The sequence below is a fragment of the Ceratotherium simum genome, chromosome 12, assembly GCF_057802395.1.
Source record: "Ceratotherium simum simum isolate JZ-2026a chromosome 12, ASM5780239v1, whole genome shotgun sequence".
Classification (NCBI taxonomy): Eukaryota; Metazoa; Chordata; class Mammalia; order Perissodactyla; family Rhinocerotidae; genus Ceratotherium; species Ceratotherium simum.
Window position 1 is genome coordinate 53,120,270 of NC_141911.1, and position 24,564 is coordinate 53,144,833.

Below are 24,564 nucleotides of genomic sequence, written 5' to 3' on the forward strand. Positions count from 1 at the left end.
GTGGTTTTGGCCAGAGCAATTAAGCAAGAAAAAGGAATAAAAGAAATCCAAGTAGGCAGTGAAGAAGTGAAACTCTCACTGTTTGCAGACAACATGATTTTATATATAGAAAACCCTAAAGAATCCATCGGAAAACTATTAGAAATAATCAACAACTACAGCAAATTTGCAGGGTATGAAATTAACTTAGAAAAATCAATTGCATTTCTATACTAAAGTAACAAACTAATAGAGAACTCAAGAATATAATCCCATTTACAACCGCAACAAAAAGAATAAAATATGTAGGAATAAATTTAACCAAGGAGGTGAAAGACCTGTACAATGAAAACTATAAGACATTATTGAAAGAAATCGATGATGACATAAAGAAATGGAAAGATATTCCATGCACATGGATTAAAAGAGTGAATATGACTAAAATGTCCATGCTACCTAAAGCAATCTACAGATTCAATGCAATCCCAATCAGAATCCCAATTACATTCTTCATGGAAATAGAACAAAGAATCCTAAAACTCATAGGGGCAACAAAAGATCCCAAATAGCTAAAGAAATGCTGAGAAAAAAGAACAAAGCTGGAGGCATCACAATACCTGACTTCAAAATATGCTACAAAGCTTTAGTAATCAAAACAGCATGGTACTGCTATAAAAACAGACACACAGATCAATAGAACAGAATTTAAACCCAGAAATAAAACCACACATCTGGGGCCAGCCCCATGGCTTAGCTGTTAAGTGCGCACGCTCCACTACTGGCGGCCTGGGTTCGGATCCCGGGCGTGCACCGATGCACCGCTCGTCTGGCCATGCTGAGGCGGCATCCCATATATAGCAACTAGAAGGTTGTGCAACTGTGACATACACCTATCTACTGGGGCTTTGGGGAGAAAAAGGAAGAGGACTGGCAATAGATGTTAGCTCAGGGCCAGTCTTCCTCAGCAAAAAGAGGAGGATTGGCATGGATATTAGCTCAGGGCTGATCTTCCTCACAAAAAAAACAACCCACACATCTACAGAAAGCTAATCTTCAGCAAAGGAGCTAAGAACATACAATGGAGAAAGGAAAGTCTCTTCAATAAATGGTTTTCAGAAAACTGGACAGCCACATGCAAAAAATGAAAGTAGACCATTATCTTTTGCCATACACAAAAATTAACTCAAAATAGATCAAAGACTTGAAAGTAAGACCTGAAACCACAAAACTCCTAGAAGAAAATACAGGCAGTATACTCTTTAACCTCAGTCTTAGAAGGATCTTTTCAAATACCCTGTCTACTTGGGCATGGGAAACAAAAGAAAAAATAAGCAAGTGAGACTTCATCAGACTAAAGAGCTTCTGCAACGCAAAGGAAACCAGGAACAAAACAAGAAGACAGCCCACCAACTGGGAGAAAATATTTGCAAATCATATATCTGGCAATGCGTTAATCTCCAAAATATATAAAGAACTCATACAACTCAACAACAAAAAAATCAAACAACCCGATCAAAAAATGGGCAGAGGATATGAATAGACATTTTTCCAAAGAAGACATACAGATGGCCAATAGGCCCATGAAAAGATGTTCAGCATCACTAATCATCAGAGAAATACAAATCAAAACTACAGTAAGCTATCACCTTACACCTGTTAGAATGACTATAATTACCAAGACAAAAAATAACAAATGTTGGAGAAGATGTGGAGAAAAGGGAACCCTCATACACTGCTGGTGAGAATGCAAACTGGTGCAGCCACTATGGAAATTTCTCAGTGTGAAGATTTCTCAAAAAATTAAAAATAGAAGTACCATACTACCCAGTTATCCCACTACTGGGTATTTATCCAAAGAACTTGAAATCAACAATTCAAAGAGACCTATGCACCCCTATTTTCATTGCAGCATTGTTCACAATAGCCAAGACGTGGAAGCAACCCAAGTGCCCATCGACTGATGATTGGATAGAGAAGATGTGGTATATGTATACAATGGAATATTACTCAGCCATAAAAAAAGACAAAATCGTCCTGTTCACAACAACGTGGATGGGCCTTGAGGGTATTATGTTAAGTGAAATAAGCCAGACAGAAAGACAAACACCATGTGTTTTCACTCATGTGTGGAAGATAATCTAACACATGGACAAAGAGAACAAATTGGTGGTTACCAGAGGGAAAGGGGGTTGGGGGGTGGGCATAAGGGTTAAAGTGGCACATTTGTATGGTGACTGACAAATAATAATGTACAACTGAAATTTCACAATGTTATAAACTATTATGACCTCAATAAAATGAAAACAACAAAAAAAATCACACAAATGAGTTATGAACATAGGAGAAATCTCAAATTTCACACCACGAAACTGCTTTTTCATAGATTAACAACTTGCTATATGAACATGTATGGAACATTAAAGTTGCGTTTCTTATACATTAACAGTTCTATCTTAATAAAAGATAATAAATTTAGATTAATCATCTGATTTGTAACATAGGGTTAAAGATCTTCATTATAATCAGAGTTAATGAATTTTGAGTCACAATTTAGAAGCTTATTTTAAAATTTAAAAACACTGATATACAGTACTTCTATAAAATAATGTTAAAGATAATTGAATATTAGTATACTGTCAGCAAAGCAGGTTCATCCAAAGCATAATTTACAATTAGTAGAAAATAACCACATCCATTCTCAAAAATGAATAGATAGATAAAAACAAATAACTGTGAAAAACCAGTCATTATAATGATTGTTTTTAGTTTTAGTCTCATTTGCAAAATATTAAATTTTATTGGTTAATTGATATGCTTGCTCAGTTTTACTGGTTAAAATTTTTTGAGTAGAAATGTTTTATGTTTATGCTAATAAAACATTTTTTACTATGTCCGTTGGCTGTTTATAAGTTATGCAAAAAAAAAATTATCTATTTTAGAATTTATATACCCATGTGCCTTTTTATGCCCCAGGTTATCCTCATGGTGTTGTGCCACTGTCCATTTCTATGTTCCCTTTTAAATATGTGATCAAAGTACATGCAATGAAAGACTGTAATATGAGAAAGGTGTCTCAGTTATTTTTTTCTCGCTGGAATCCCTCAGCCTCTGTCACCCACCTAGTGTGTTTACTTAGAACTCCGTGGCACTCTGCACTGGAGGCAATTTCTGAAATCCTGGGATAGGTAGCTCTTTGAAGATTGAGCTTTTTTTGTTTATAATCAATATGGTCTTGCTGTATTGATAAAGTGTGGTATTCCTGCTATGAACAAATCATTTTACTTCTCCATTTTTTTCCCATTTTTCCTAAGGTTTTACAAATATATTTATTTACAATATGACTTGAATTTATAGGAGTGTGCCGAAAAACAAGGCCAAATTGAACGAGCCATTAGGGAGAAAAAAGCAGTGGAAGAAGAACTAGACAAGGTAAAAAGAAAAAGGAAAAAATAACTACCTAAAACCCAACTGCAAATATTCAACATTACTGTCTGCTTTCATCACACTATCTACTAGCAACCCCTATATTATAAGTATTCTCCTGGTGAGTGTTGTTATTTCGTTGGCATATGTTCAGAATCTGCATTTAAATACTGGTATTGCCTGCATACATTTCTTTATGAGAGTGACCACATTATTTGGACTTTTTACTTAAAGGTATAAATTTTATGAAGTAGCTATATTCCTGCTTAAACTTCATCCCAATAGTCAATTTTATTTTGTCTTTCTTCTCTTTTTAAATTTTGATGCCAAGTCTTACTGGATTTAGGCCATCTATAAATATAAGAAGTATATATAACCAGAAAATTAAAACATTGCTGCGATTTTTACCTTTTAAAAGTATAGATTTGTATTTCATAGTTAGGAAAAATATTTAGCTCAATAATATTTGAGAAAAAATATTATGTGAAGTCTATAGTTTAAAATTTATTTCTTACTTAGATAACTTTTTTATTAGCAGTAAATATCCCACTCTTTTAAAATGCCTTGGGGAAAAAGGGGAGACTACATTTGATCCAGCATGTACTGTGTCTTAGGTACTGCATTAGGAACTTTCATAGAAAGGTTGAGTAACTTGCCCAATGTTAAAAAACATTAAAAAACGGTAAATGGTGGAGTCAGAGTTTGATTTTCAAAGAAGAGCCATGTAGCATAAAAAGCATGTGATATATCTATATTATTGATATTAAAAGGATCATGACAGCATCGGATGGTAAAGGAGTAATTTACAAAGCAGAACATAGGATGTAATCCCATTTGTGGGGGGGAAAAGTATACATGTCATGTTCACGGTGGGACTTTTCATGGTAACCACTCTCCTGCAAAGTTCATCCCTTCTGAGTTTCTATCTGTTATGGAATAGGAATAGATCCTATTTTATTTATTTATTGATTGATTGATTGATTGATTGATTGATTGTGTGTGTGTGTGTGTGTGAGGAAGATCAGCCCTGAGCTAACATCCATGCTAATCCTCTTTTTGCTGAGGAAGACCGGGAATAGATCCCATTTAGATTGCGGCCTGCTCTACATTGGAGTTCGGGATGAAGTTTTTAATATCACATGGCAAAGGTTAAGGAAAAGGCTTTATTGGGGAAATGTAAAACTTACAAAGCTAATGGCAACGAGTAAAGAGAAGGCAGGGCTCCCTGTTCTCCCACTGTCCCGCAGACAAGCATGCTAACGTTGAAGTACTGCTGGAACTGCGGTATAGGTCTGTATTTAGTATTTTAGTATTGATGGGCTGAAACTATCTTTTTATAGAGCAGGAGTGATAAAGCAGTCTTGTCAGTGGGAGAAGACACAGGACACTTGGACAGGCAGTCTGGATATGGGGGGTAGGTGTGTGTAGGATTTGTCTGAAAATGTGAGCTACCTAGCGTCTGGAGACCTTGCAGTTCTTGGGATGTTAGAGCCTGTGTGTCGAGGGAAGAAGCTGAGTCTCATGGGAAGCTGAGCTTGGGTACAACCACTCCTGCTGGGGAGGGAAAATCCCCATTCCAGCTGGATCATTGTCGAGTTAACCCAGAGTGAGAGTCTAGAGTCGCTTTCAGACAGTTCTGCTCCTCGTACCACAGCATGTATCTGTATTTTTGAATATTGGAATATAGAATTGTTTGAAAGTTGTTCATCAAAGAATCAAAGCAGTTATCTCTAAGTGGTGACATTTAGATTTTTTTTTATTTCAGCTATTTTCCATTTCCTCTTAAAATATTAAAACTATTTTAATAGTTTACAGTGAGCATGAATAACTTCAAGAAAAGCAATTATTATTTTATGTCAGTTTTCAGACTTTTATTTTGTAAGTGTGAAACAACCAAAATTAATTTTTGATATGTCTTAATATGTTACAATGGGAACAGATGAGCACGTGATCATGGGTTTTTATTTCTCATCATTGATTTCAGTTTCTAAACTGCATTAAAGCAATTTTCTTCTGTAAGGTAATATACATATAAGCCTCTTCTGCAGATTTACCGTGAAGGCAGAGTAAATGAAAGTGATTACAGAAAACTGGAAGAAATGCACCAAAGATGCCTCGTTGCTGAGCGTTCAAAAGATGATCTTCAGCTAAGACTTAAGACAGCAGAAAATAAAATAAAACAACTTGAAATAAAGTAAGTAATTCTTTTGGATTTTCTATAACATTTTCAGAATTCATACCATTTTTGATAGATTCTTTCCTTTTTTTTGTTAGGGCTCTTATGTTGAAAAAAATTTTTAGCACCAAATAGAATTTTTTTTCAAGATTATTTTTGAAAACTGATTTCTTCAGGAAGAAAAGATTTAACAGTACTACACTGTTTTATTTTAAATTTCTCCTTTCTGGCAGTTAAATAGGATGTTCATAAGATTGGTTTTTTCATACTAATTATGCAGCTGTTATAGTAGCTTGCTTATAATGATTGCTTTTATACTCAGTTTATACTTATATTTCCTGTGGTATTGAATATTCTAGAATAATCAATTATGTTTATTTATTACGTTATCTATTAAAATGATAAACTTATAGTCTGGCATATCTGTTCTTCATATTTTTCTACCTTATCCCCCCAGAGTATTATTTAATATAGTAAAACTTACTTATTTGAATTGCATGAAATCTCAATCTCTGTTATAAAATATGTTTAATAGATATTTTAAAAATAAAATAGGAGGAGTGATGTCAGCAATATGGCAGAATAGGAGGTCCCCAGCCTGTGTGCCTCCACAGAACCAAATACTTGACAGGCATCTATGGGCAAAAGTGCCTTTGTGGGAGCTTTGGGATCCAGGTAGGAGATTGCAACACTCTGGGGGAGCCCAAAACTAAGGAAGCAAACCTGTGCATCAGTGGCAGCCTTGCCAACTATGGTTTCATCTGTGGACCCAAAGCATGCCTGTCTGCCTGTGGACCTGGCTATAGCCCTGCTTGTCCACAGTCCTGCACCTAGCCCCTTCCACCAAGGAGCCTGGCAAAAGCCACACCTGTAGAGGCTCCCAGGGGCAAACCTGCCAACTTCAGACCTGACTGTGGTCCCTGAAGCAGTCCTGTGACCCAGCTCCAGTTCCACTCTACTGTGGTCTGGAGGCAATCCTGCCCACCCAGGAACCAGCCTGGCAACCTGACAGGAGCACTAACAAGGACCCAGTGGAAACCACACCAGACTGTACCCTGGTAGCAGGCCTGCCAACCGTGGATCTGACTGCAGACCCAGCAAAAGCCACAAGACATGGATCAAGTCCTGCTCTACACAGTTTGAAGCCATTATGCATGGCCAGGGGTCTACCCAAGGAACCCAGTGGAAGCCACACCTGTAGATGCCCCCAATTATAGGCCCACTGGCCCCAGACCTGACTATGATCCCTGAAGCAGTCTTGTGATCCAGATCTAGTCTCACTCTACCACAGTCTGGAAGCAGTCCTGCCTGCCCATGGACCAGCTGAGTGGTGCAACAGGATCACCATTAGGAACCCACTGGACACAACATTTGACTGCACCACTGGCTACAAGCCTGCCAACAATAGGCCCAACAACAGCTACATGATATGGTTTTAGCCCCACTCAACCATGATCCCAGAGGCAGGAGAAGATCTTTACCTGCCAAAACCAGTCTGTAAAGACTGGAAGAGGAGTGTCTTCTTCAAATGCAGATACCCACAAAAAATCAGGCAAACATGACACCACCAAAGGAAATAAAGCTCTAGTAACCGACCCAGAAGAAATGGAAATCCATGAACTGCTTGACAAAAAATTAAAAATAATTGTCTTAATGAAGCTCAGTGAGCTGTAAGAGAACCAGATAGTCAGCTAAACAAAATCAGGAAATAATACATGAACAAAATGAGAAGTTTAACAAAGAAATAGAAACCCCCTTCAAAAAAAGAACCAAATAGAAATCCTGGAGCTGAAGAATATAGTGACTGAACTGAAAAATTCAGTGGAGAGCTTCAACAACAGAATTGATCAAGCAAAAGAAAAAGTCAGCAAACTTGAAGATAGGTCATTTGAAATTGTCCAGTCAGAGGAACAAAAAGAAAAAAGAATGAAAAAGAGTGAAGAAAACCAACATTACTCATGGGACATCTTAATCAATATATGCATTATGAAGATCCCAGAAGGAGCAGAAAATGAGAAAAGGATAGAAAGTTTTTTAAAATAAATAACAGAAAACTTCCCAAATCTGAGGAGGGAAGTGAACATCCAGATCCATGATGCCCAAAGAACTATAAATAGGCTGAACACCAAGAGGTCTTCACCTAGACACATTATAATCAAATTGCCAAAAGTCAAAGAAAAAATAGAATCTGAAAACAGAAAGAGAAAAGCAGCTCATCACATACAAGGGACTCCTTCCACCCCCATAAAACTACGATAGATGTCTCAGAGGAAACCTTGCAGACTAAGAGAGAGTGGCATGATATATTCAAAGTGCTGAAAGAAAAAAACTGCAAACCAAGAAGACTATACCCAGCAATGAAGGAGAGAGAAAAACTTTCTCAGACAAACAAAGCTGAAAAGGGAGTTCATTACCACCAGAATATGAATAAGCATAGGTGAAACATAGAGCATTTTTAGTAATCAGACACTTCCCAACGAAGAAAAGCGCAGAGAACCGGCCCGGTGGCATAGTGGTTAAGTTCGTGTGCTCCGCTTCTGGCAGCCTGGGGTTCACAGGTTTGGATCCCAGGTGCAGGCCTACATGCCGCTCATCAAGCCACGCTGTGGCAGGCATCCCACATAAAGTAGAGGAAGATGGGCACGAATGTTAGCCCAGCAAAAAAGAGGAGGATTGGCAACAGGTGTTAGCTCAGGGCTAATCTTCCTCACAAGAAAAAAAAAAAGAAAGAAAAGCTCAGGACCAGATGGTTTTACTGGTGAATTCTACCAAACATTTAAAGAAGACTTAATGCCAGTCCTTCTCAAACTCTTCCAAAGAATTGAAGAGGAGGGAATCTTTCCAAACTCATTTTACAAACCCAACATTACTCTGATACCAAAGCAAGACAAAGACACTATAAGAAAATAAAATTACAGGCTAATATCCTTGATGAACATAGATGCAAAAGTCCTCAAAAAATACTAGCAAACCAAATTCAAGAGCACATTAGAAGGATCATACACCATGATCAAGTGAGATTAATGCTTGAGATGCAAGGATGGTTTGACATATGCAGACCAATAAATATGATATACCACATTAAATAATGGAAGGTAAAACTCATATGATCATCTTAATAGATACAGGGAAAGCATTTCACAAAATAACGACATCCATTCATAATAAAAACTCAACAAATTGGATATAGAAGAAATGTACTTCAACATAGTAAAGGCTATATATGACAAGCCCACAACTAACATCATTCTCAATTGTGAAAAGCTAAAAGCTTTTCCTCCAGGATCAGGAACAAGACAAGGGTGCCCACTCTTGCCACTTCTATTCAGCATAGTACTGAAAGTGCTAATCGGAGCAGTTAGATGAGAAAAAGAAATAAAATGCATTGAAATTGGAAGGGAAGAAGTAAAATTGTCTCTGTTTGCAGATGATATGATCCTATATATTGAAAACCCTAAAGACTCCACCAAAAAGCAATTAGAACTAATATATAAATTCAGTAAAACTGCAGGATACAAAATCAACATACTAAAATCAGTTGCATTTCTATACACTAACAACAAATTATCTGAAAAAGAAATTAACAATCCCATTTACAGTAGCATCAAAAAGAATAAAATACTTAAAATAAATTTAAGCAAGGAAGTGAAAAAATCTGTACACTGAAAACTAAAAAACTTTGATCAAAGAAATTGAAAAAGTCACAAATAAATGTAAAGATATCATGTTCATGAATTGGATGAAATAATATTGTTAAAATGTCCATACTACCCAAAATGATCTTCAGATTCAATAAAATCTCTATCAAATTTCAAATGGCATTTTTCACAGAAATAGAAAAAACAATCCTAAAATTCATGATGAATCTTAAAAGATTCCCAGATAGGCAAAGCAGTCTTGAGCAAGAAGAACAAAACTGGATACATCACACTTCTCATTTCAAAATATATTACAAAGCTTCGGTAATCAACAGTATGGTACTGGCATAAAAACAGACATATAGATCAATGGAACAGAGTAGAAAGCCCAGAAATAAATGCACACATTTATGGTCAACTGATCTTTTACAAGGGTGCCAAGAACACACAATGGGGAAAGGATAGTCTATTCAATAAATGATGTTGGGAAAACTGGATATCCACATGCATAAGCATGAAATTGGACCCTTATCTCATACCATATACAAAAATCAACTCAAAATGGATTAAGGACTTAGTTGTAAGTTCTGAAACTGTGAAACTATTAGAAGAAAATATAGGAAAAAAGTTTGTTGATATTGGTCTTGGCAATGAGTTTTTTGGGTATGACCCCACAAGTATAGGCAACAAAAACAAAAATAGGCACGTGGGATTACATCATGCTAAGAAGCTTCTGCACAGCAAAGAAAACAATCAACAGAGTGAAGAGACAACCTATGGCATAGGAGAAAATATTTGCAAACAATACATCTGATAAGGAGTTAATATCCAAAATATATAAGGAACTTGAACAACTCAATAACAAAAAAAAAGATAAACTGCTTAAAAAATGGGCAAAGGACCTGAATAGACTTTTCTCAGAAGGAGACATACAAGTGGCCAACAGGTATATCAAAAGGTGCTCATCATCGCTAATCATTAGGGAAATGCAAATCAAAACCACAGTGAGCTATCACCTCATATCTGTTAGGATGGCTGTATCAAAAGGACAAGAGATAACAAGTGGTGGCAAGAATGTGGAGAAAAGGGAACCCTTGTACATTGTTAGTGGGAATATAAATTGGTGCAGCCACTATGGAAAACAGTATGGAGGTCCTCAAAAAATTAAAAAGAGACCTACCATATGATCCAGCAATGCCATTTCTGGGTATATCTCCAAAGGAAACAACATCGCTGTTTCATAGAGCTATCTTTACTCCCATGTTCATTGAAGTATTATTCACAATAGCCAAGATATGGAAACAATCTAAGTGTCCGTCGACAGATGAATGGATAAAGAAAAGGTGGTGTGTCTGTGTGTGTGTGTGTGTGTGTGTGTGTGTTTGTGTGTATGGGGATATATATACACACACTGTAGGTATCCACCATTTCTCTATTTTTTTCTTACAGTTTGTTGAAAAACTGGGTTGTTTGTATGGTAGAGTTTCCTCTACCTACATACACATATGTGGTATCATTTACCTTGTTTCTCTGTCCTACATAGTTCCTAAAAACTAGTAATTAAATCAAGAGGCTTGATCGGATCCAGCTTTCATTTTTTTGTAAGAATTTTTTATAGATGGTGATATTTTGGACTTCTCTTTGGAGGCACATAACGTGTGGTTGTTTTTGATCTTAGCATCTTTCTAATTTTGGCATCCTTTGATGATCATGGCCTAGATCCATCATTTCATTAGTGACTTTATATGCCAAGATCGAGATAAGAAAAAAGAGCTGCAAGTGTTATGGGAATAAAGGACCTTATATATTCCCTGTGACACCTATTGACCAGGGAATGTTCACAATGTTTGATTATGTGGGATTGAAAAGATGTAAATTTTAAAAGATAGGATTAAATATTAGCAGTATTATGAAGCAATATACATGTTTAGAGGTTATATCACCCAATAATCCATAGCTGAGAAAGTTCAAGAAATGTAACCTATTTAAACTGTGATAAAACAAGAAGTTTATAGAACTAAGAATTTATAAAAAGCATTTCTAAGACATATAACAGGAAAATATGAATTAGATCTTATTATAATTTAATAATATAGTCAGCTAATGTGTCTTCCTATGGAGTTGATTGATGAAGTAAAGGAGTTTTGATTATTACCTATTTCACCTTCCTTACCATTAGCTTCAGTTTATCCCCTTCCAGTTTCTTTACACAGTGTCCTCAATGTTAGTAAAAATTTGAGAGAAATTTCCCATAGATTTTCTAGGTGAGTGATAACAGTTCAGTTTATCTATTCTTAGTTAAGATTGCTAAGTTGAATGTATTTGCCTGGTATAACATTGTAAAACCATGTAGTTTAAGTCTACAGTGAAGAGAAACGGCTCAGAACAAAGAGAACAAAAGTCTGTACTATAAAATATAGACAGACTTCTTGACTTCTATTACAGATCATTAAGTTTAAAAACTCTTTTGTTTTTTTAATCAGTTCCTCAGAAGAGATATCACGTTGCCAAGAAATGATTCAGAAACTTCAAAATATATTGGAGTCTGAGAGAGAGAACTGTGGATTTGTCAGTGAACACAGGCTGAAACTTCAGCAAGAAAATGAACAATTACAGAAAGAGATTGAAGATTTAAGGAAGATTGCTCTTGAGGCTCAAAAAAAAGCCAAATTAAAGGTATTTTCAAGAGTAGGTAGAGTTAAATGTGTACTTGTGAAAACCAAAATGTAGAGAATATTTGGGGAGACCTAGTAAAACATTTTTAAGTCTTTTTTGTTTTTTGCCTTATCAGATAGCACTAAATCGTAATGCAGAGCGTTAACCAGTCTTTTCTGTATTGTAGAACTTGGCAAGCATACTTGAAAATGATTGCTTTCACTATCCACACACACAAAAAATTCTTTTCCAACCATGAAATACACGGATATTCCTGCCAAAGCAATTTAAGCAGTGCTAGCAAAACTATAGATTCGATAACTTTACAGACTGCCATCCTCTCTTCTTCCTCTATAAAGCCTCTCGAAAATTGAACTCTAAAACTAGCTGTATAGAGGATGCTATATCAGTATGCTCTGAGAACCTCTCATAGGTAGTCTAAAAATTCCATGATAGGAAGAAAAGGGACAAAAGTCTCCTCTAGAAAAAAATTCCCCTTTATTTTCCCTCTCCTTTTCCTCTTTTTAACTTTAATGCTTACGTGCTTTGGCAATAGGGACATGATAACCTGTTTAAGGGAGTTTCAAGAAGCACAGGTATCCCCATCAACATGTTGCTTGCCTTTCCGCATTTCATGCGACTTTTGTGAAAAGTATTGTTAACTCTCTGTGATAAAGATCTATAACTTGCAGTTGCATAGTAAGGATGTGGGGTGGTAGTGTTAGTGTTTCACTTGGTTTTTTGTTACCATGAGGACTCATAAGAGGTCACATTCCAACCTAATTCATATCAACATATATTTATTGAATGTCTTCTATTGCAAGTATCAAGCACTGTAGTTGTTTATAAAAGCTTGAACTCTGAAAAAGAGAACCTTATATATTGTACAAAGTAGTTTGTACTTTGTGCCTTAGTCTATAGGAAATCTTTGAAGAACAAAGGGGAAGAATCACACTGCCAAATATCAAGACTTGCTATAAAGCTACAGTAATTCAGACAATATGTTATTGACATAAGAATAGTCAACTTGATCAATGGAACAAAATAGAGTCCATGAACAAACTCATTTTTCATAATCACCTCATTTACACCAAAGGCACCACTGCAGTTCAATAGGGAAAGAATTACCTTTACAATAAATGATATTAGATCAATTGGGTCCATATTTTAAAAATAAACTTTGAGGGGCCGGCCCATCACCGAGTGGTGAAAGTTCCATGCTTTCCACTTCAGCTACCTGGGTTCGCTGGTTCGGATCCTGGATGCTGACCTACTCTAATCATTAGCCATGCTGTGGTGGCTATCCACAAACAAAATAAAGGGAGACTGGCACAGATGTTAGCTCAGGGCTAATCTTCCTCACCAAAAAAAATAAAAATATAAATAAACCTTGACTCCTATATCACACCATACATTTAAATTAATTTGACCTACCTTGTAGACCTAAATGCAAAATATAAAACAATGGAGCTTCAAGGAGAAAATCTTCATGACCTTAGATGAGAAAGAATTTCTTAAACAGAACACAAAAAACACTAATTATAATGAAAAGATAAATGAATTGGATTTCATTAAAATTAAGATTTTTCAGTCATCAAAAGACACCATTAAGCGAGTGAAAAGTGGAAGAACATATTTATAATACATACAACCAAAAAAAGGACTCATATCCAGACTGTAAAAACTGTTAACCAATTAATAAAGAAATCATTAATAAAGAAAAAACAGTTAACAGTTAATAAGGAAAAAACAAATACCCCCATTTCCAAAAATTTGCAAAAGACTTAAATAGGCACTTCATAAAAGAGAATATATGAAATAATGTTCAACTTCATTATATACCAGAGAAATGTAATTAAAACTATAGTGCGGTATCACTGCACACCTACCGGAATGGCTAAAATTTTAATAAACTAACAATATCAAGTGTTGATAAAGATGTAAAGCAACTAAAACTTTCATACAATACTTTTGGAACTGTAAATTGGTACAACCACTGTTTGGCAGTATCTTTTCAAGTTGAACATACACACATACCATACCAAATAATCCTGGCTACATACCCGACAGATATGAGTGCTTATGTTCATCAAAACATGTGTACAAGAATATTCATAGAAGTTTTAATCATATGAAAACAACTCAAAGGTCCATCAACATGAGATTATATAAATAAATTGTAGTATATTCATATAAGGGAATAGATACAGCAATGAAAAAGAATGAACTATGTCTATAAGCAACAGTGAATGAGTCTCATAGAAATAATGTCGAAGAAGCCAGACATAAAAAAGCTTATAGTCTATTAATTTCATTATATGAAAGTGATGAATAGACATAAATCTTGGCAGAGGAAAATGGGTAGGGGTATCGATAAAACTAGAGCAGCTGTGAGTTTGGTGATTATGGAAGCTGGGTGGTGGTTATATAGGGATTTGTTGTAATCTTCTTTCTATTTTGTGTATGCTTGAAAGTTCCCATACTAAAACATTTGCGTAATAAAAAAGTCAGTCTACTTTGGTGAAAAAATATTAAATCTGTATCTTATATTTTAAATTTTATATTATGTTTCATATGGATTAATAACTAAAAACTCTTAATGATACTATAAAACATTAGTAGGAAATGTAGGTGAATATTTAACTGATAGACGGGCAAGAACTTTCTCAGCAAAACAAAAAAAGCGAAAAATTGCAAATGAATATATTGATAGATTTAAATATATAAAGTTTTTAAACATTTAAAACTATTTTTAAATGTTTAAAAAAGAAATAACTGGGGGAAATAGTTTTAATAAATATGACAAAAGACAAAGGCCGAATATTCATTTATAAGGAGCTCTTAAAACTATAAAAGAAAAATATTTGTAACCCAATAGAAAAATATGTATGAGACATGAACAGAATTCACAACCTAAGAAAAAAAATTGCTAATAAATAACTTTTTAAAAGTTTAAACTTATTATTAATTAACTGCAGAATTAGTGTGAGTCAGTGTGCAGCTGAAAGTGTAAAATGGTACACATTTAGCATCTAAAATTTAGTCATGAGAAAAAATTAAAATATTTTATAATTAAATAAGTTCATTACAGCATTATTTATAATAATAAATTAGAATAAACCTATCTAGAAATAAGAGAACAATTAAATTATGGTACATCTATAAAATACTGTATTATGTCATCATTAAAAATCATGTTTCCAAATAATTTATAATGTATTTATATTGCTATATCCTGTTTTTAAAAAATAAGAAAAAAATATATGCATATAATTTATATGTGTTGTAGTCCTATATACACTAATCTCAATTTAAAAATTCAAAAATAAAAACAATTATGTGGAAGTTAGAGGTGGTTATCTCTGAGTTATAGATTGCAGAAATCTTATATTTATCTTTTTAATTTTTTATATTTTCCATTATTTTACAATATACGTATGTTTTTGATTTTTATAATGAGGGAGATGGGAATCAATGAATTTCCCCTATCAGGTACTGCATTTGATCTATCTTTAATAGTTCAGGATAATAACTGATGTTTTGGAGAACAAAAAGATGACAGAAAGCTCATCTACCCCATGTATCCCACCAAAAATTCTCCCTTTTTGCCAAATCGGCATCTAGCTTAAGAGAAGAATCATTGGTAAATAAGGGACAGAACCTCTTAACTAACTAGATAGCTGTAATTCTATTTTATGGAGGAGGAGGGCTGTCAGATAAACTGCTGCTTTGTAGCTGATTCCTTCTTTGACAACATAGGAACCTACTGCTACACTTTTCTCCCCCTTGAAAAAGAGTGTGATCTTCCGTAAATAAACTGAAAGGAGCCAGAAAGATCAAGACAGTTGGATATTAAGAGGTCACTTGGCTAAGAACCTTACCAACTATTGTGTGAAGTTTTCATTTGATCTTAAAGCCACTGCATTCCTTTCAGCCCTAGCTTTCTCCTTTCCTAACTCCTCCTTTCTTTCTACCAAAGCTCTCCATTTCTTTGTGATCTAAATACCCCTCATAAGTATATAAAATTAGGAAATAGGTAGTTTTTAGCAATCCTATCTACTCATGAAAGTAGTTCTCTGCAGAGGAAAGGCACAAAGGAAGAAGGGAGGAAGACCACACATTTTTTTTTTACTACCCACATTCTGAATGTAATCATCAGTGGGATTTTTGTTATAGGAGACCCAGTTGTTGTGGCCCTTAGCCTTCCAACATCACTGCAGACCTGTCCAACTTAATGGTTGGAATTGCATCAGCTAAAGGATCTGGGGTTTGTTTAAAGACTGAATTTTGACGCCAAAGGCAGTCATTTATTCAGTCTACAGATGTGTTTTGACAACCTTACTATGTTTCAGCTGCTGGAGATGTAATAATAAACAAAAAAGACATGGTCCCCACCCTTAAAAACTTATTATTTGCAAACTTTAACTAAACTTTAAAGATGGGCAAACTTTAAACATACATTTACAAACTAATAAATGCTCTTTAGGAAAAGTATAGGGCATTGTAGAGTTTGTAACAGAGGGACTTGACTTTGTCTAGATAGACAGTAAGAGAATTTCCCTATAGAAGCAATAATTAAGCTGAGTTCTAAAAGTTGAATACAAATAACTAAGATAAGCAGGAGGGGAAAGATCATTCCAGGCAAAGAGAACAACATGTGACAATGACCCAAGAATGAGAAGACATTGTGGCAGAAAGAAAGAGAAGGGAATAGTGGCATAACACAAGCTTGTAGAAGTAGACAGAGACCAAGTTATCATGAAGTACCTTAGAGCAAGACTGGTCCAGTTACAAATAGATTTTCCACGTGGAAATTAGGAGTTAACTAGGCAGGCAGAGTTCTAAAACTATATAGATGCACAGATCCATTTTTAATGTATGTGTGAGAGAGAGAGAGACAGAGACGGAAATAGTCTCTTCCACCTAAGATACCAGAACGATGGTTTCTCTAGAGAAAGTGGAGACCAAAGCAGGGAAGGAGGAGGAGCGTATTCAAATCCAAACTTGCTGAATCCAATAATTCAAAAATTATAAAAATAGAAGCAGGAGTCAAGGAGCCTCAGGAAGCTTGCACAGCAGTAATACAAAATTAATAAATCTAAGGTTGTTTTTCCAGTGCCAGTATTTATGAAGTCTTAAATTTCTACTCATGTACTATTTGAGAAAGCAGAGTTGAGAGTCTTAGGAAGCATGGTGCATTTAGCAGAGATAGTGGAGGCAAGGTATTTGCAGTTTTCCTCCATGAGCTATGGATTTTGCTCTTGTTGGATTTTCTGTGTTTTTTGAATTGGTAAAGTTGAGTCCCTTATTAATTCTTTTTTGAGTTTGAAAGTAGCCATATTTAGTGAATTACTAGAAGCCATGTTAGCTGTGACCATTTTTAAAGCACATTACTTTAAAATATCACAAGATAAGTATTCTTTATAATATTTCTTTAGTGTAGCAAGATAAAGATGGCCTGAGAGTACACCAAAGAAATTGTTCTAGTAACTGTTTTCTCAGTTGCCTCAAGGATGGTAATAGATAGTTTCATTCTAAATGCATACAAGAGAAGGCAATTTATTACATACATTGGATGCCTTAGGGCTTAATTCTCTCCATGAACGCCCAATTGAGAAAGCTTCTAGGGTATTCAAAGAGTGTTTACTTGTATGTTCATTCTGCAGTAAGGTATTTTTACTATAATGACATAAATTACCTAGAAATAAATGAAGACATTTCCATATGAGGTTCTGAAAATCATTATTTATAGTCTTTTTTTCCTAAAAAAAAATACATCATTCACTTATACTGTAATTGAAGTGGTAAAGGAATTCCTGTATATGATTTTCGTTGACTTTACAAAGCCCTTTGAGAGACAGTCTGAAATTTGGTATGTAAATCAAAAGTGACTTGAAGAGCTTTGAGTTGGTGAACACATCAAGATGCTGGGAGGGTGGCGCTTTTGGAGAGGGCATGGAAGCTCTACACAGCCCCTACATCCTATACCTTGCCCTATATATCTCTTCCATTTGGCTGTTCCTGAGTTATATCCTTTATAACAAGCCAGAAAACATTAAAAAAAATGGCTTGAGTAAAAACCTAACTCTTTGTTACGGAGAGCATGAACATTTTCCATGGATTCTGGCAAGAAAAGTAAAAGTAGATAATGAGAGCAGTTTTATATTACATGGTATACTTTTTTGCTGCTGGCATTTTAAGGTGTTGGGGAAAGTGTTGCAAAAAATTATAGTCTCTCATAATTCTGGTTTCACTAAATTTATATTATAATAAAGGATGTCTTCATTTGTGAAGACAAATTATAAACTTAATTTTATATATATTTCTCATCCAAACATTTCTATGCCACAAACATAATGAATAATTCCTTTAGTATATGTCATTCATCAGTATATCTCCTAGAATAACAGAAAAGAAAAAGATACTATGTTCATTTTATTCCTTAGATCAGTACAATGGAACATGAATTTTCAGTAAAGGAACATGGATTTGAAGTTCAATTGAGAGAGATGGAAGACAGTAATCGAAATTCCACTGTTGAACTGAGGCATCTCTTAATGACTCAACAGAAGGCGGCCAATAGGTGGAAAGAAGAAGCAAAGAAACTTACTGAAAGTGCAGAAATTAGAATCAGTAATCTAAAGTAAGTCCACTATTAAATGATACATTTTACAGAAGAAATAATGTCCTTGCCATAGTCTTTTTGTAAAAATGTGTAATTCTTGGCCTTGTACTTATATTTTTATTCAGCAAATATTTATTGAACTACTATGAAAAATATTAAGCATTATAAACCAAAACTAATATTGTATATTTTTGTAAATTTTAGGCATATTCCACAAAATACAATGATTTTTGCTGGACATGACAATTTAGAATCTTAATACTGTTTGCATATAGGTGTAGCATAATAATGTCCTATGGTTGCAGCAGAATCTGTTTGACCTGCAAAGCCTAAAATATTTGCCCTCTGGCCCTTTAAGAAAATGTTTGCTCCCCGCTGCCCAGAAAGAACTTGAGCTTTTATGCTGAATGAGGTGGGAAGCTATGGAGGGCTTAGGGCTTTGAGCAAGGTGATATGATGAAGTTTAAATGTTCAGCAGATCAGTTGACTGCTGTATGAAGAATAGACTGTAGGGGCAAGGGCAGAAGAAGGAAGAAGGTAGCCCAGTGCTCTAATAACCCAAGTATAAGATGATGGTAACTTAGAATAGGTTTTCAAGGGTAGGAGATCATCAAAAAAAGTTTGCTTTGGGCCATGTTAAGTATGAGCTGCCTAAAAGACATTAAAGTCAGGATATCAGCTAGTCAGTGGGGTGCATAAGTTTGGAGTTCAGGGAAGAGGTTGTAACAGGAGCTATAAATTTGGGAGTCATTAACATACACGTGATTTCTAAAGTCGTGGGATGAGAATGTGTAGAAAGGAAGTCTAGATAGAGAAATTAAGCTGTTTGAGGACCGAGTTCCAAAAGTTAAAGTTTGAAGAGATGAAGATTCCACTGAAAGAGACTGAGAAAGAACATCCAGAGAAATAAACATCTAGACAGGATGGTTAAAAAAAAAAATTCGGAAAGAGAATAAGCAATAAATATAGGTGATATTTATAGAGTGCATAACATGTTTGTTCTAAACAACTTACATGTACTTAATTAGTTTTTACAACAACCCTACAAAGTGGATAATATTATCATTTACATTTTACAGATAGAAAAGCTGAGGGAGATAGAGCTGAAGGAGGTTAAGGAACTTGTTCAGGGTCACATAGCTAACCAAGTGACAGATCCTGGTTTCAAATTCAGACAGTTTGGGTAAAGACAATATACTCTTAACCATTATGTTTTATAAAAATGCTTCTGATTGGTTGAGTAAGGTGAGGACTGAGAATGGACCTTTCAGTTTGGCACCCTGTGGTGGTCTTTCTTCACCATGATAAGAGCAGTTTTGGTGGAATGCTGGAAAGAAAAAGTATTTAGAATGAATTTAAGAGAAAAAGATAATTTCTGCTTCCAGTTAATGGTGAGCTAGGCCATTTGGACCAGCCCTTTACAACAACTAAAAAAGTTAGATGAATTATAATAAGCATCTATTAACAGCATTAAAGAACTAACAAAAAAAATTGTTACCACTTTGATTTTATTCTAGGAATGCAAAATTATTAAAACATTAGAAAATAAATTCCTGTAATTTACCACATTAACTTATTAAAAGAGAAAAATCATAAGGTCTTCTCAATAGATACAGAAAAAGCATTTGATAAAATTTAATTCCATTCATGATTTTTCAGAATATCTCTTAGCAAACTAGAAATAGAATTCCTTAATTTTATAAAGGTATCAATTCTAAAGCAAACATGATTCTTAATGGCAACAAAATGTTAATAACTTTCCTTTGAAAATTGAGACGATGACAAAAAAGTCCACTATTGCCACTTCTATTAATATTTGTACCAGAAGTTCTAATCAGTGCACTACGGCGAGAAAAGGAAATAAAAGGTATGCAACTGGAAAGGAAGGAGAAAAACAGTCATTCTTCATAGACATCATAATTGTATATGTAGAAAGTCCAAAATAATTGATAGATTATTAGGTGAATATACAAAAATCAATTGCATTTCTACATGCCAACAGCAAACATTTCAAAATAAAAATTTAAATGTAGTAAAATTTACACTGCATTAAAAAACATCAAATACCCAGGAATAAATCTAACAAATGATGTGTAAGACTTCTACGTGAAAACTATGATATTAAGAGTAATTAAACAAGGCCTACGTAAATAGAGATCATATTAATTGATTAGAATATTATAAATTTGTTAACACTCCCCCAACCATCTATAGATTCAGTGTAATCCCAGTCAAAATCCTAGCACGTGGAACAGTATCCAAAATATATTAAGTGAAAAAAACACAAGTAATATAGAGTGTGTATAGTATTCTACCCTGTAAGGGGTGTGTGTGTGTGTGTGTGTGTGTGTGTGTAGACATATATATACAAACATGCTATGTATACACTACATTCATACACACACACACACATCCTTTTTATAAAAAATAGAAAAGTAGCCAAAAAATAATTAAAATGGTTATCTGTGAGTGGAGAGAAGGAGATAAGGATGAAGGCTAGACTTCTTTGAATGAACCTTGTTTTGTAAATTTTTAGGCTTGACTTTGAAACTATATAAATGTTTGTATAATTGTTTTTTAAGTTTTAATTAAATTTTAATTTAAAAAGCAATACCTAAAAGTTGAAAGTAAAATTAAACAGGTGAACTTAATTGTGTAGGAAGTTGATGGCTTAACTACACAGGTGAATTATTTCAAGTGACATTACACACAGTAATTAGACTATATATCCCTAGTGAGATAAAGCCTAAGGATAAAAGGAAATGCAAAAAATCGTAAACTGTTTTTAGTAGTCATATTGTTAGAAATAATATTGGTATTTTTACTCTGAAACTTATAATTATAGGATAAAGTAACTGAGTAATTATATAAGTGTCTTTAAGAACCAAAATTTTCATCATAAGAGAGAAGAAACTCAAATTAAATAAAACTTGTAATTCTAAATTGGAATTGGAAATATTAGTACATGAATTCATGATGTGTTTTACTCTTAAAAATGTGTATTTCCTAGCTCTCTCCACTACAAGAACCTAGAAACAGTGACCAGAATTCAGTTGCAATGAGGTATCCTAAAAGAAACCAGGACTCCTTAGAGAAATGATTGCTTACAGATCTGGGATAGCACAAGAGATAGCTTACAGATCTGGGATAGTACAAGATGAGACTAGAACACACTTTGTTGTAGCAAAAGGCAAAGAAGGTATCAAGATTACTGGGGTCATGTCAAAAGGACCCAGGAGCCAACTTGAGGAGGCAATCTGAACATCAAAAAGAATGTCTACAGTAAATTGAAACATATCAAATGTGTTAAAAATTCATGACCAGAATGATATTAAATGAAGAAAAAAAGTCTTTGGTCACCTTTGGTGATGCTATGGAACTACCTCTTTTTGAAAAACAGATAAATAAAGGGAAAAATCAAACATTTATTCTACCCTTCCTGTACTCACTGTCCAGTCATGCATCGCTTTACAGCCGGGGTGCAGTCTGAGAAATGTGTTGTTAGGTGATTTCGTCATTGTGTGAATGTCATAGAGTATACTGAAGGGGAAAATTTACCACCCCGAAATGTGTCTTTTTAATGTAAGGATTATTTTAGGCTGATTATTTTTAAGAAACAAAAGACTCAGAAAGTTTTTCTTGTTACCTCCCCCTTAACTGCCTAAAAGAATTCATACAGAAAAACCTGTCTCAGGAAGTGAGCTGTCACCTTAGCATCACATGAACTAGGTAGTAGACAGGGAGGAACCTAGAAGAGCCTGTTTGTTGGGCTCCCCTCTGTGTTCTTCTGTTTCTGTGTGGCCAAACAAACAGTTGTTTTCCAAATGTTTGCTCCTTTTCACCTACCTGAGAATTGCCTTCCTTTCCTGTGGAAGTCCCTGACACTCTTCCCACCCTCAACATCTTCTTTCGTCTTTAGCTGAGGATGATGTTTAAGCTGAGGGCTTTGACCATTTTGGCAAGTTACTTGGTTTTCCTGGGTTTCTCTCATGTATACATGTTATTAATCCTCCCCTGCAGTGCTTACACAAACCCAGATGGTATAGTCTACTACACACCTAGGCTGTGTGGTACTAATGTTGTGGGACCATCGTTGTATATGTGGTCCATTATTGACTAAAACATCATTATGCAGTGCATGACTGTACTTCGTCAAGTGCTACTTGGCCTTCCCTACCATAGTACTCCCACTTCTTTGGTTAGGGAACCAATGTAGGGATTTTGCCAGTTAGTTGCTCAATATGTCTATTCCAATTATGTATCCCAGAACCAGGGAAATAACCACAGGATAGGATTATGGACACACTGGCCCCACTGTGAGATAACTGAAGACAAAACTCCATTGATGACCTGACTGACATAGACCTCTCCTCTGGTTGGTGGACCACAACGGTATTTGGAGTCTCCAGGAATTTGTCACTTTGGCAACAGTGTCCAGTAATCCTGAAAATGTCTGGATTTCCCCTTCCTCATTGCATGGTCACTCCGCTAACTCTTCACAGGTCCCTTAGAGGAAGGCCAGGAGGAAGTATATGTGGCTGTGTATCAGGGCCCTTCTTCAAAGGAACCTGCAAGCCCTTCCTTCACCCAAAGGGCTCTGAGTCTGTGAACTGACTCAAGTTTCAGAATTGGTTAAATGGCTGTGTGTGACACACTCTTGTAGTGATTCAAGTCAGACTGCTAGTCACAAGACCTAGAGTTTTCTATTGCTGCTAGAGCTTTTCTACTTCTCCAAATCAAATAAGACTTTCGTAGGCTGCCCATCTACTTCAGTTCTATGGTCACAGTGATCAAACTAGCAAACCCCAAAGATCTCTGCAGATCAGACTCTTCTGATTACTACTTCAGCTCTGCTGCCCATTCCAGTAATGGCATTTAATGCCACTACCATTGGCATCTTTCTTGCCATTGAGAATCCTATCATTTCCATTGAATTCAGGAAGCCTAGTTCCATGGTTCCATGGTAGCTGTTCCCACTGTCATTTCTGTACCACAGAGAATAACCACTACAGAGCTCTTAAGGGATACTGGGGCAACCCTTGTAGCTGCATTTCTCATAGTCTTGGTGAAGGGAATGTCCACTGGACCCTCCTGAGGGACAGAGTTGAACAATGCGTGAGCTGGTTTTACATTAAAAAACCCACTCTAGCCTTCCAATCTTCCTAGCCTTTGATAACTTCATCTACACTAGTGATTCTCAAATGGGGACGATTTTGTCCTCTTCCCCTCCCTGGAACATTTGTCTTAAAAATATCCAGTGACATTCGGAGAAACTACTGGCATCTAGTGTATAGAGGCCAGGGATGCTGCTAAACATTCTACAATGCACAGAAGAGCCCCCTGCAACAAAAAAATTTCCAACCAAATGGGGCCGGCCTAGTGGCATAGTGGTTAAGTTCGCGTACTCCACTTTGGTGGCCCAGGGTTCGTGGGTTCAAATCCCAGGCGCAGACCAACACACTGCTCATCAAGCCATGCTGTGGCAGCACCCCACATACAAAATAGAGGAAGATGGGCACAGATGTTAGCTCAGAGCAGATCTTCCTCAGCAAAAAAAAAAAAAAAAATTTCCAGCCAAAGTGCCAAGGTTGAGAAACCCTGCTCTACATTGTAACAGGGAGCTTTGTACCCTTCAGTATCATAGGTCATCTTTGAATCCAGATGTTCAACCTACCAAGCAAACCGAGATACTCAAGCTAACACATTGAATCCAGAATATCTGCTTTGTGAACTCGTATCACTGGCCTAAGCCAATGTTTTATTCCTGCTACTGTAATCAAGCACCCATAGGTTCTGTTCTCACATGTACTCTCCAGATTCTGTCTATATAAAATTTGCAAAATCACGTAATTGTTTTGGCATATTCTGCCTCCTCACAGGTCTTGTTTTGTACCTCATTCGCTACAGCCTATTAGACTTGAATCTGGATATAGATGTAGAAGCAGTGAATGCTGGTGAGGTTAATCCTGAAGGGAGTCACCTATTCTTTGCAAGGCAACTCCCTCAGCTGAAGCCATTACAAATTCTTCAGGCAAAAGAGACTTACCTATCCAAACAAGGGGGCGGGA

At 35.5% G+C, this 24,564-nt stretch overlaps 1 protein-coding gene across 2 annotated transcripts in view; it reads left to right on the forward strand.

The window, feature by feature from the left end:
- Positions 1 to 24,564, forward strand: part of SCLT1 (sodium channel and clathrin linker 1) — a 171,556-nt gene that overhangs the window by 100,268 nt on the left and 46,724 nt on the right. For both annotated transcript variants that reach the window (XR_015553827.1, XM_004426501.3), the window contains exons 15-18: positions 3,334 to 3,408; positions 5,451 to 5,596; positions 11,700 to 11,892; positions 18,318 to 18,514. Coding sequence is in view for 1 of the 2 variants with exons in the window: in XM_004426501.3 (XP_004426558.1) it covers positions 3,334 to 3,408; positions 5,451 to 5,596; positions 11,700 to 11,892; positions 18,318 to 18,514 (611 nt within the window). In the remaining variant the exon portion in view is untranslated. The remainder of the gene's footprint in view (positions 1 to 3,333; positions 3,409 to 5,450; positions 5,597 to 11,699; positions 11,893 to 18,317; positions 18,515 to 24,564) is intronic.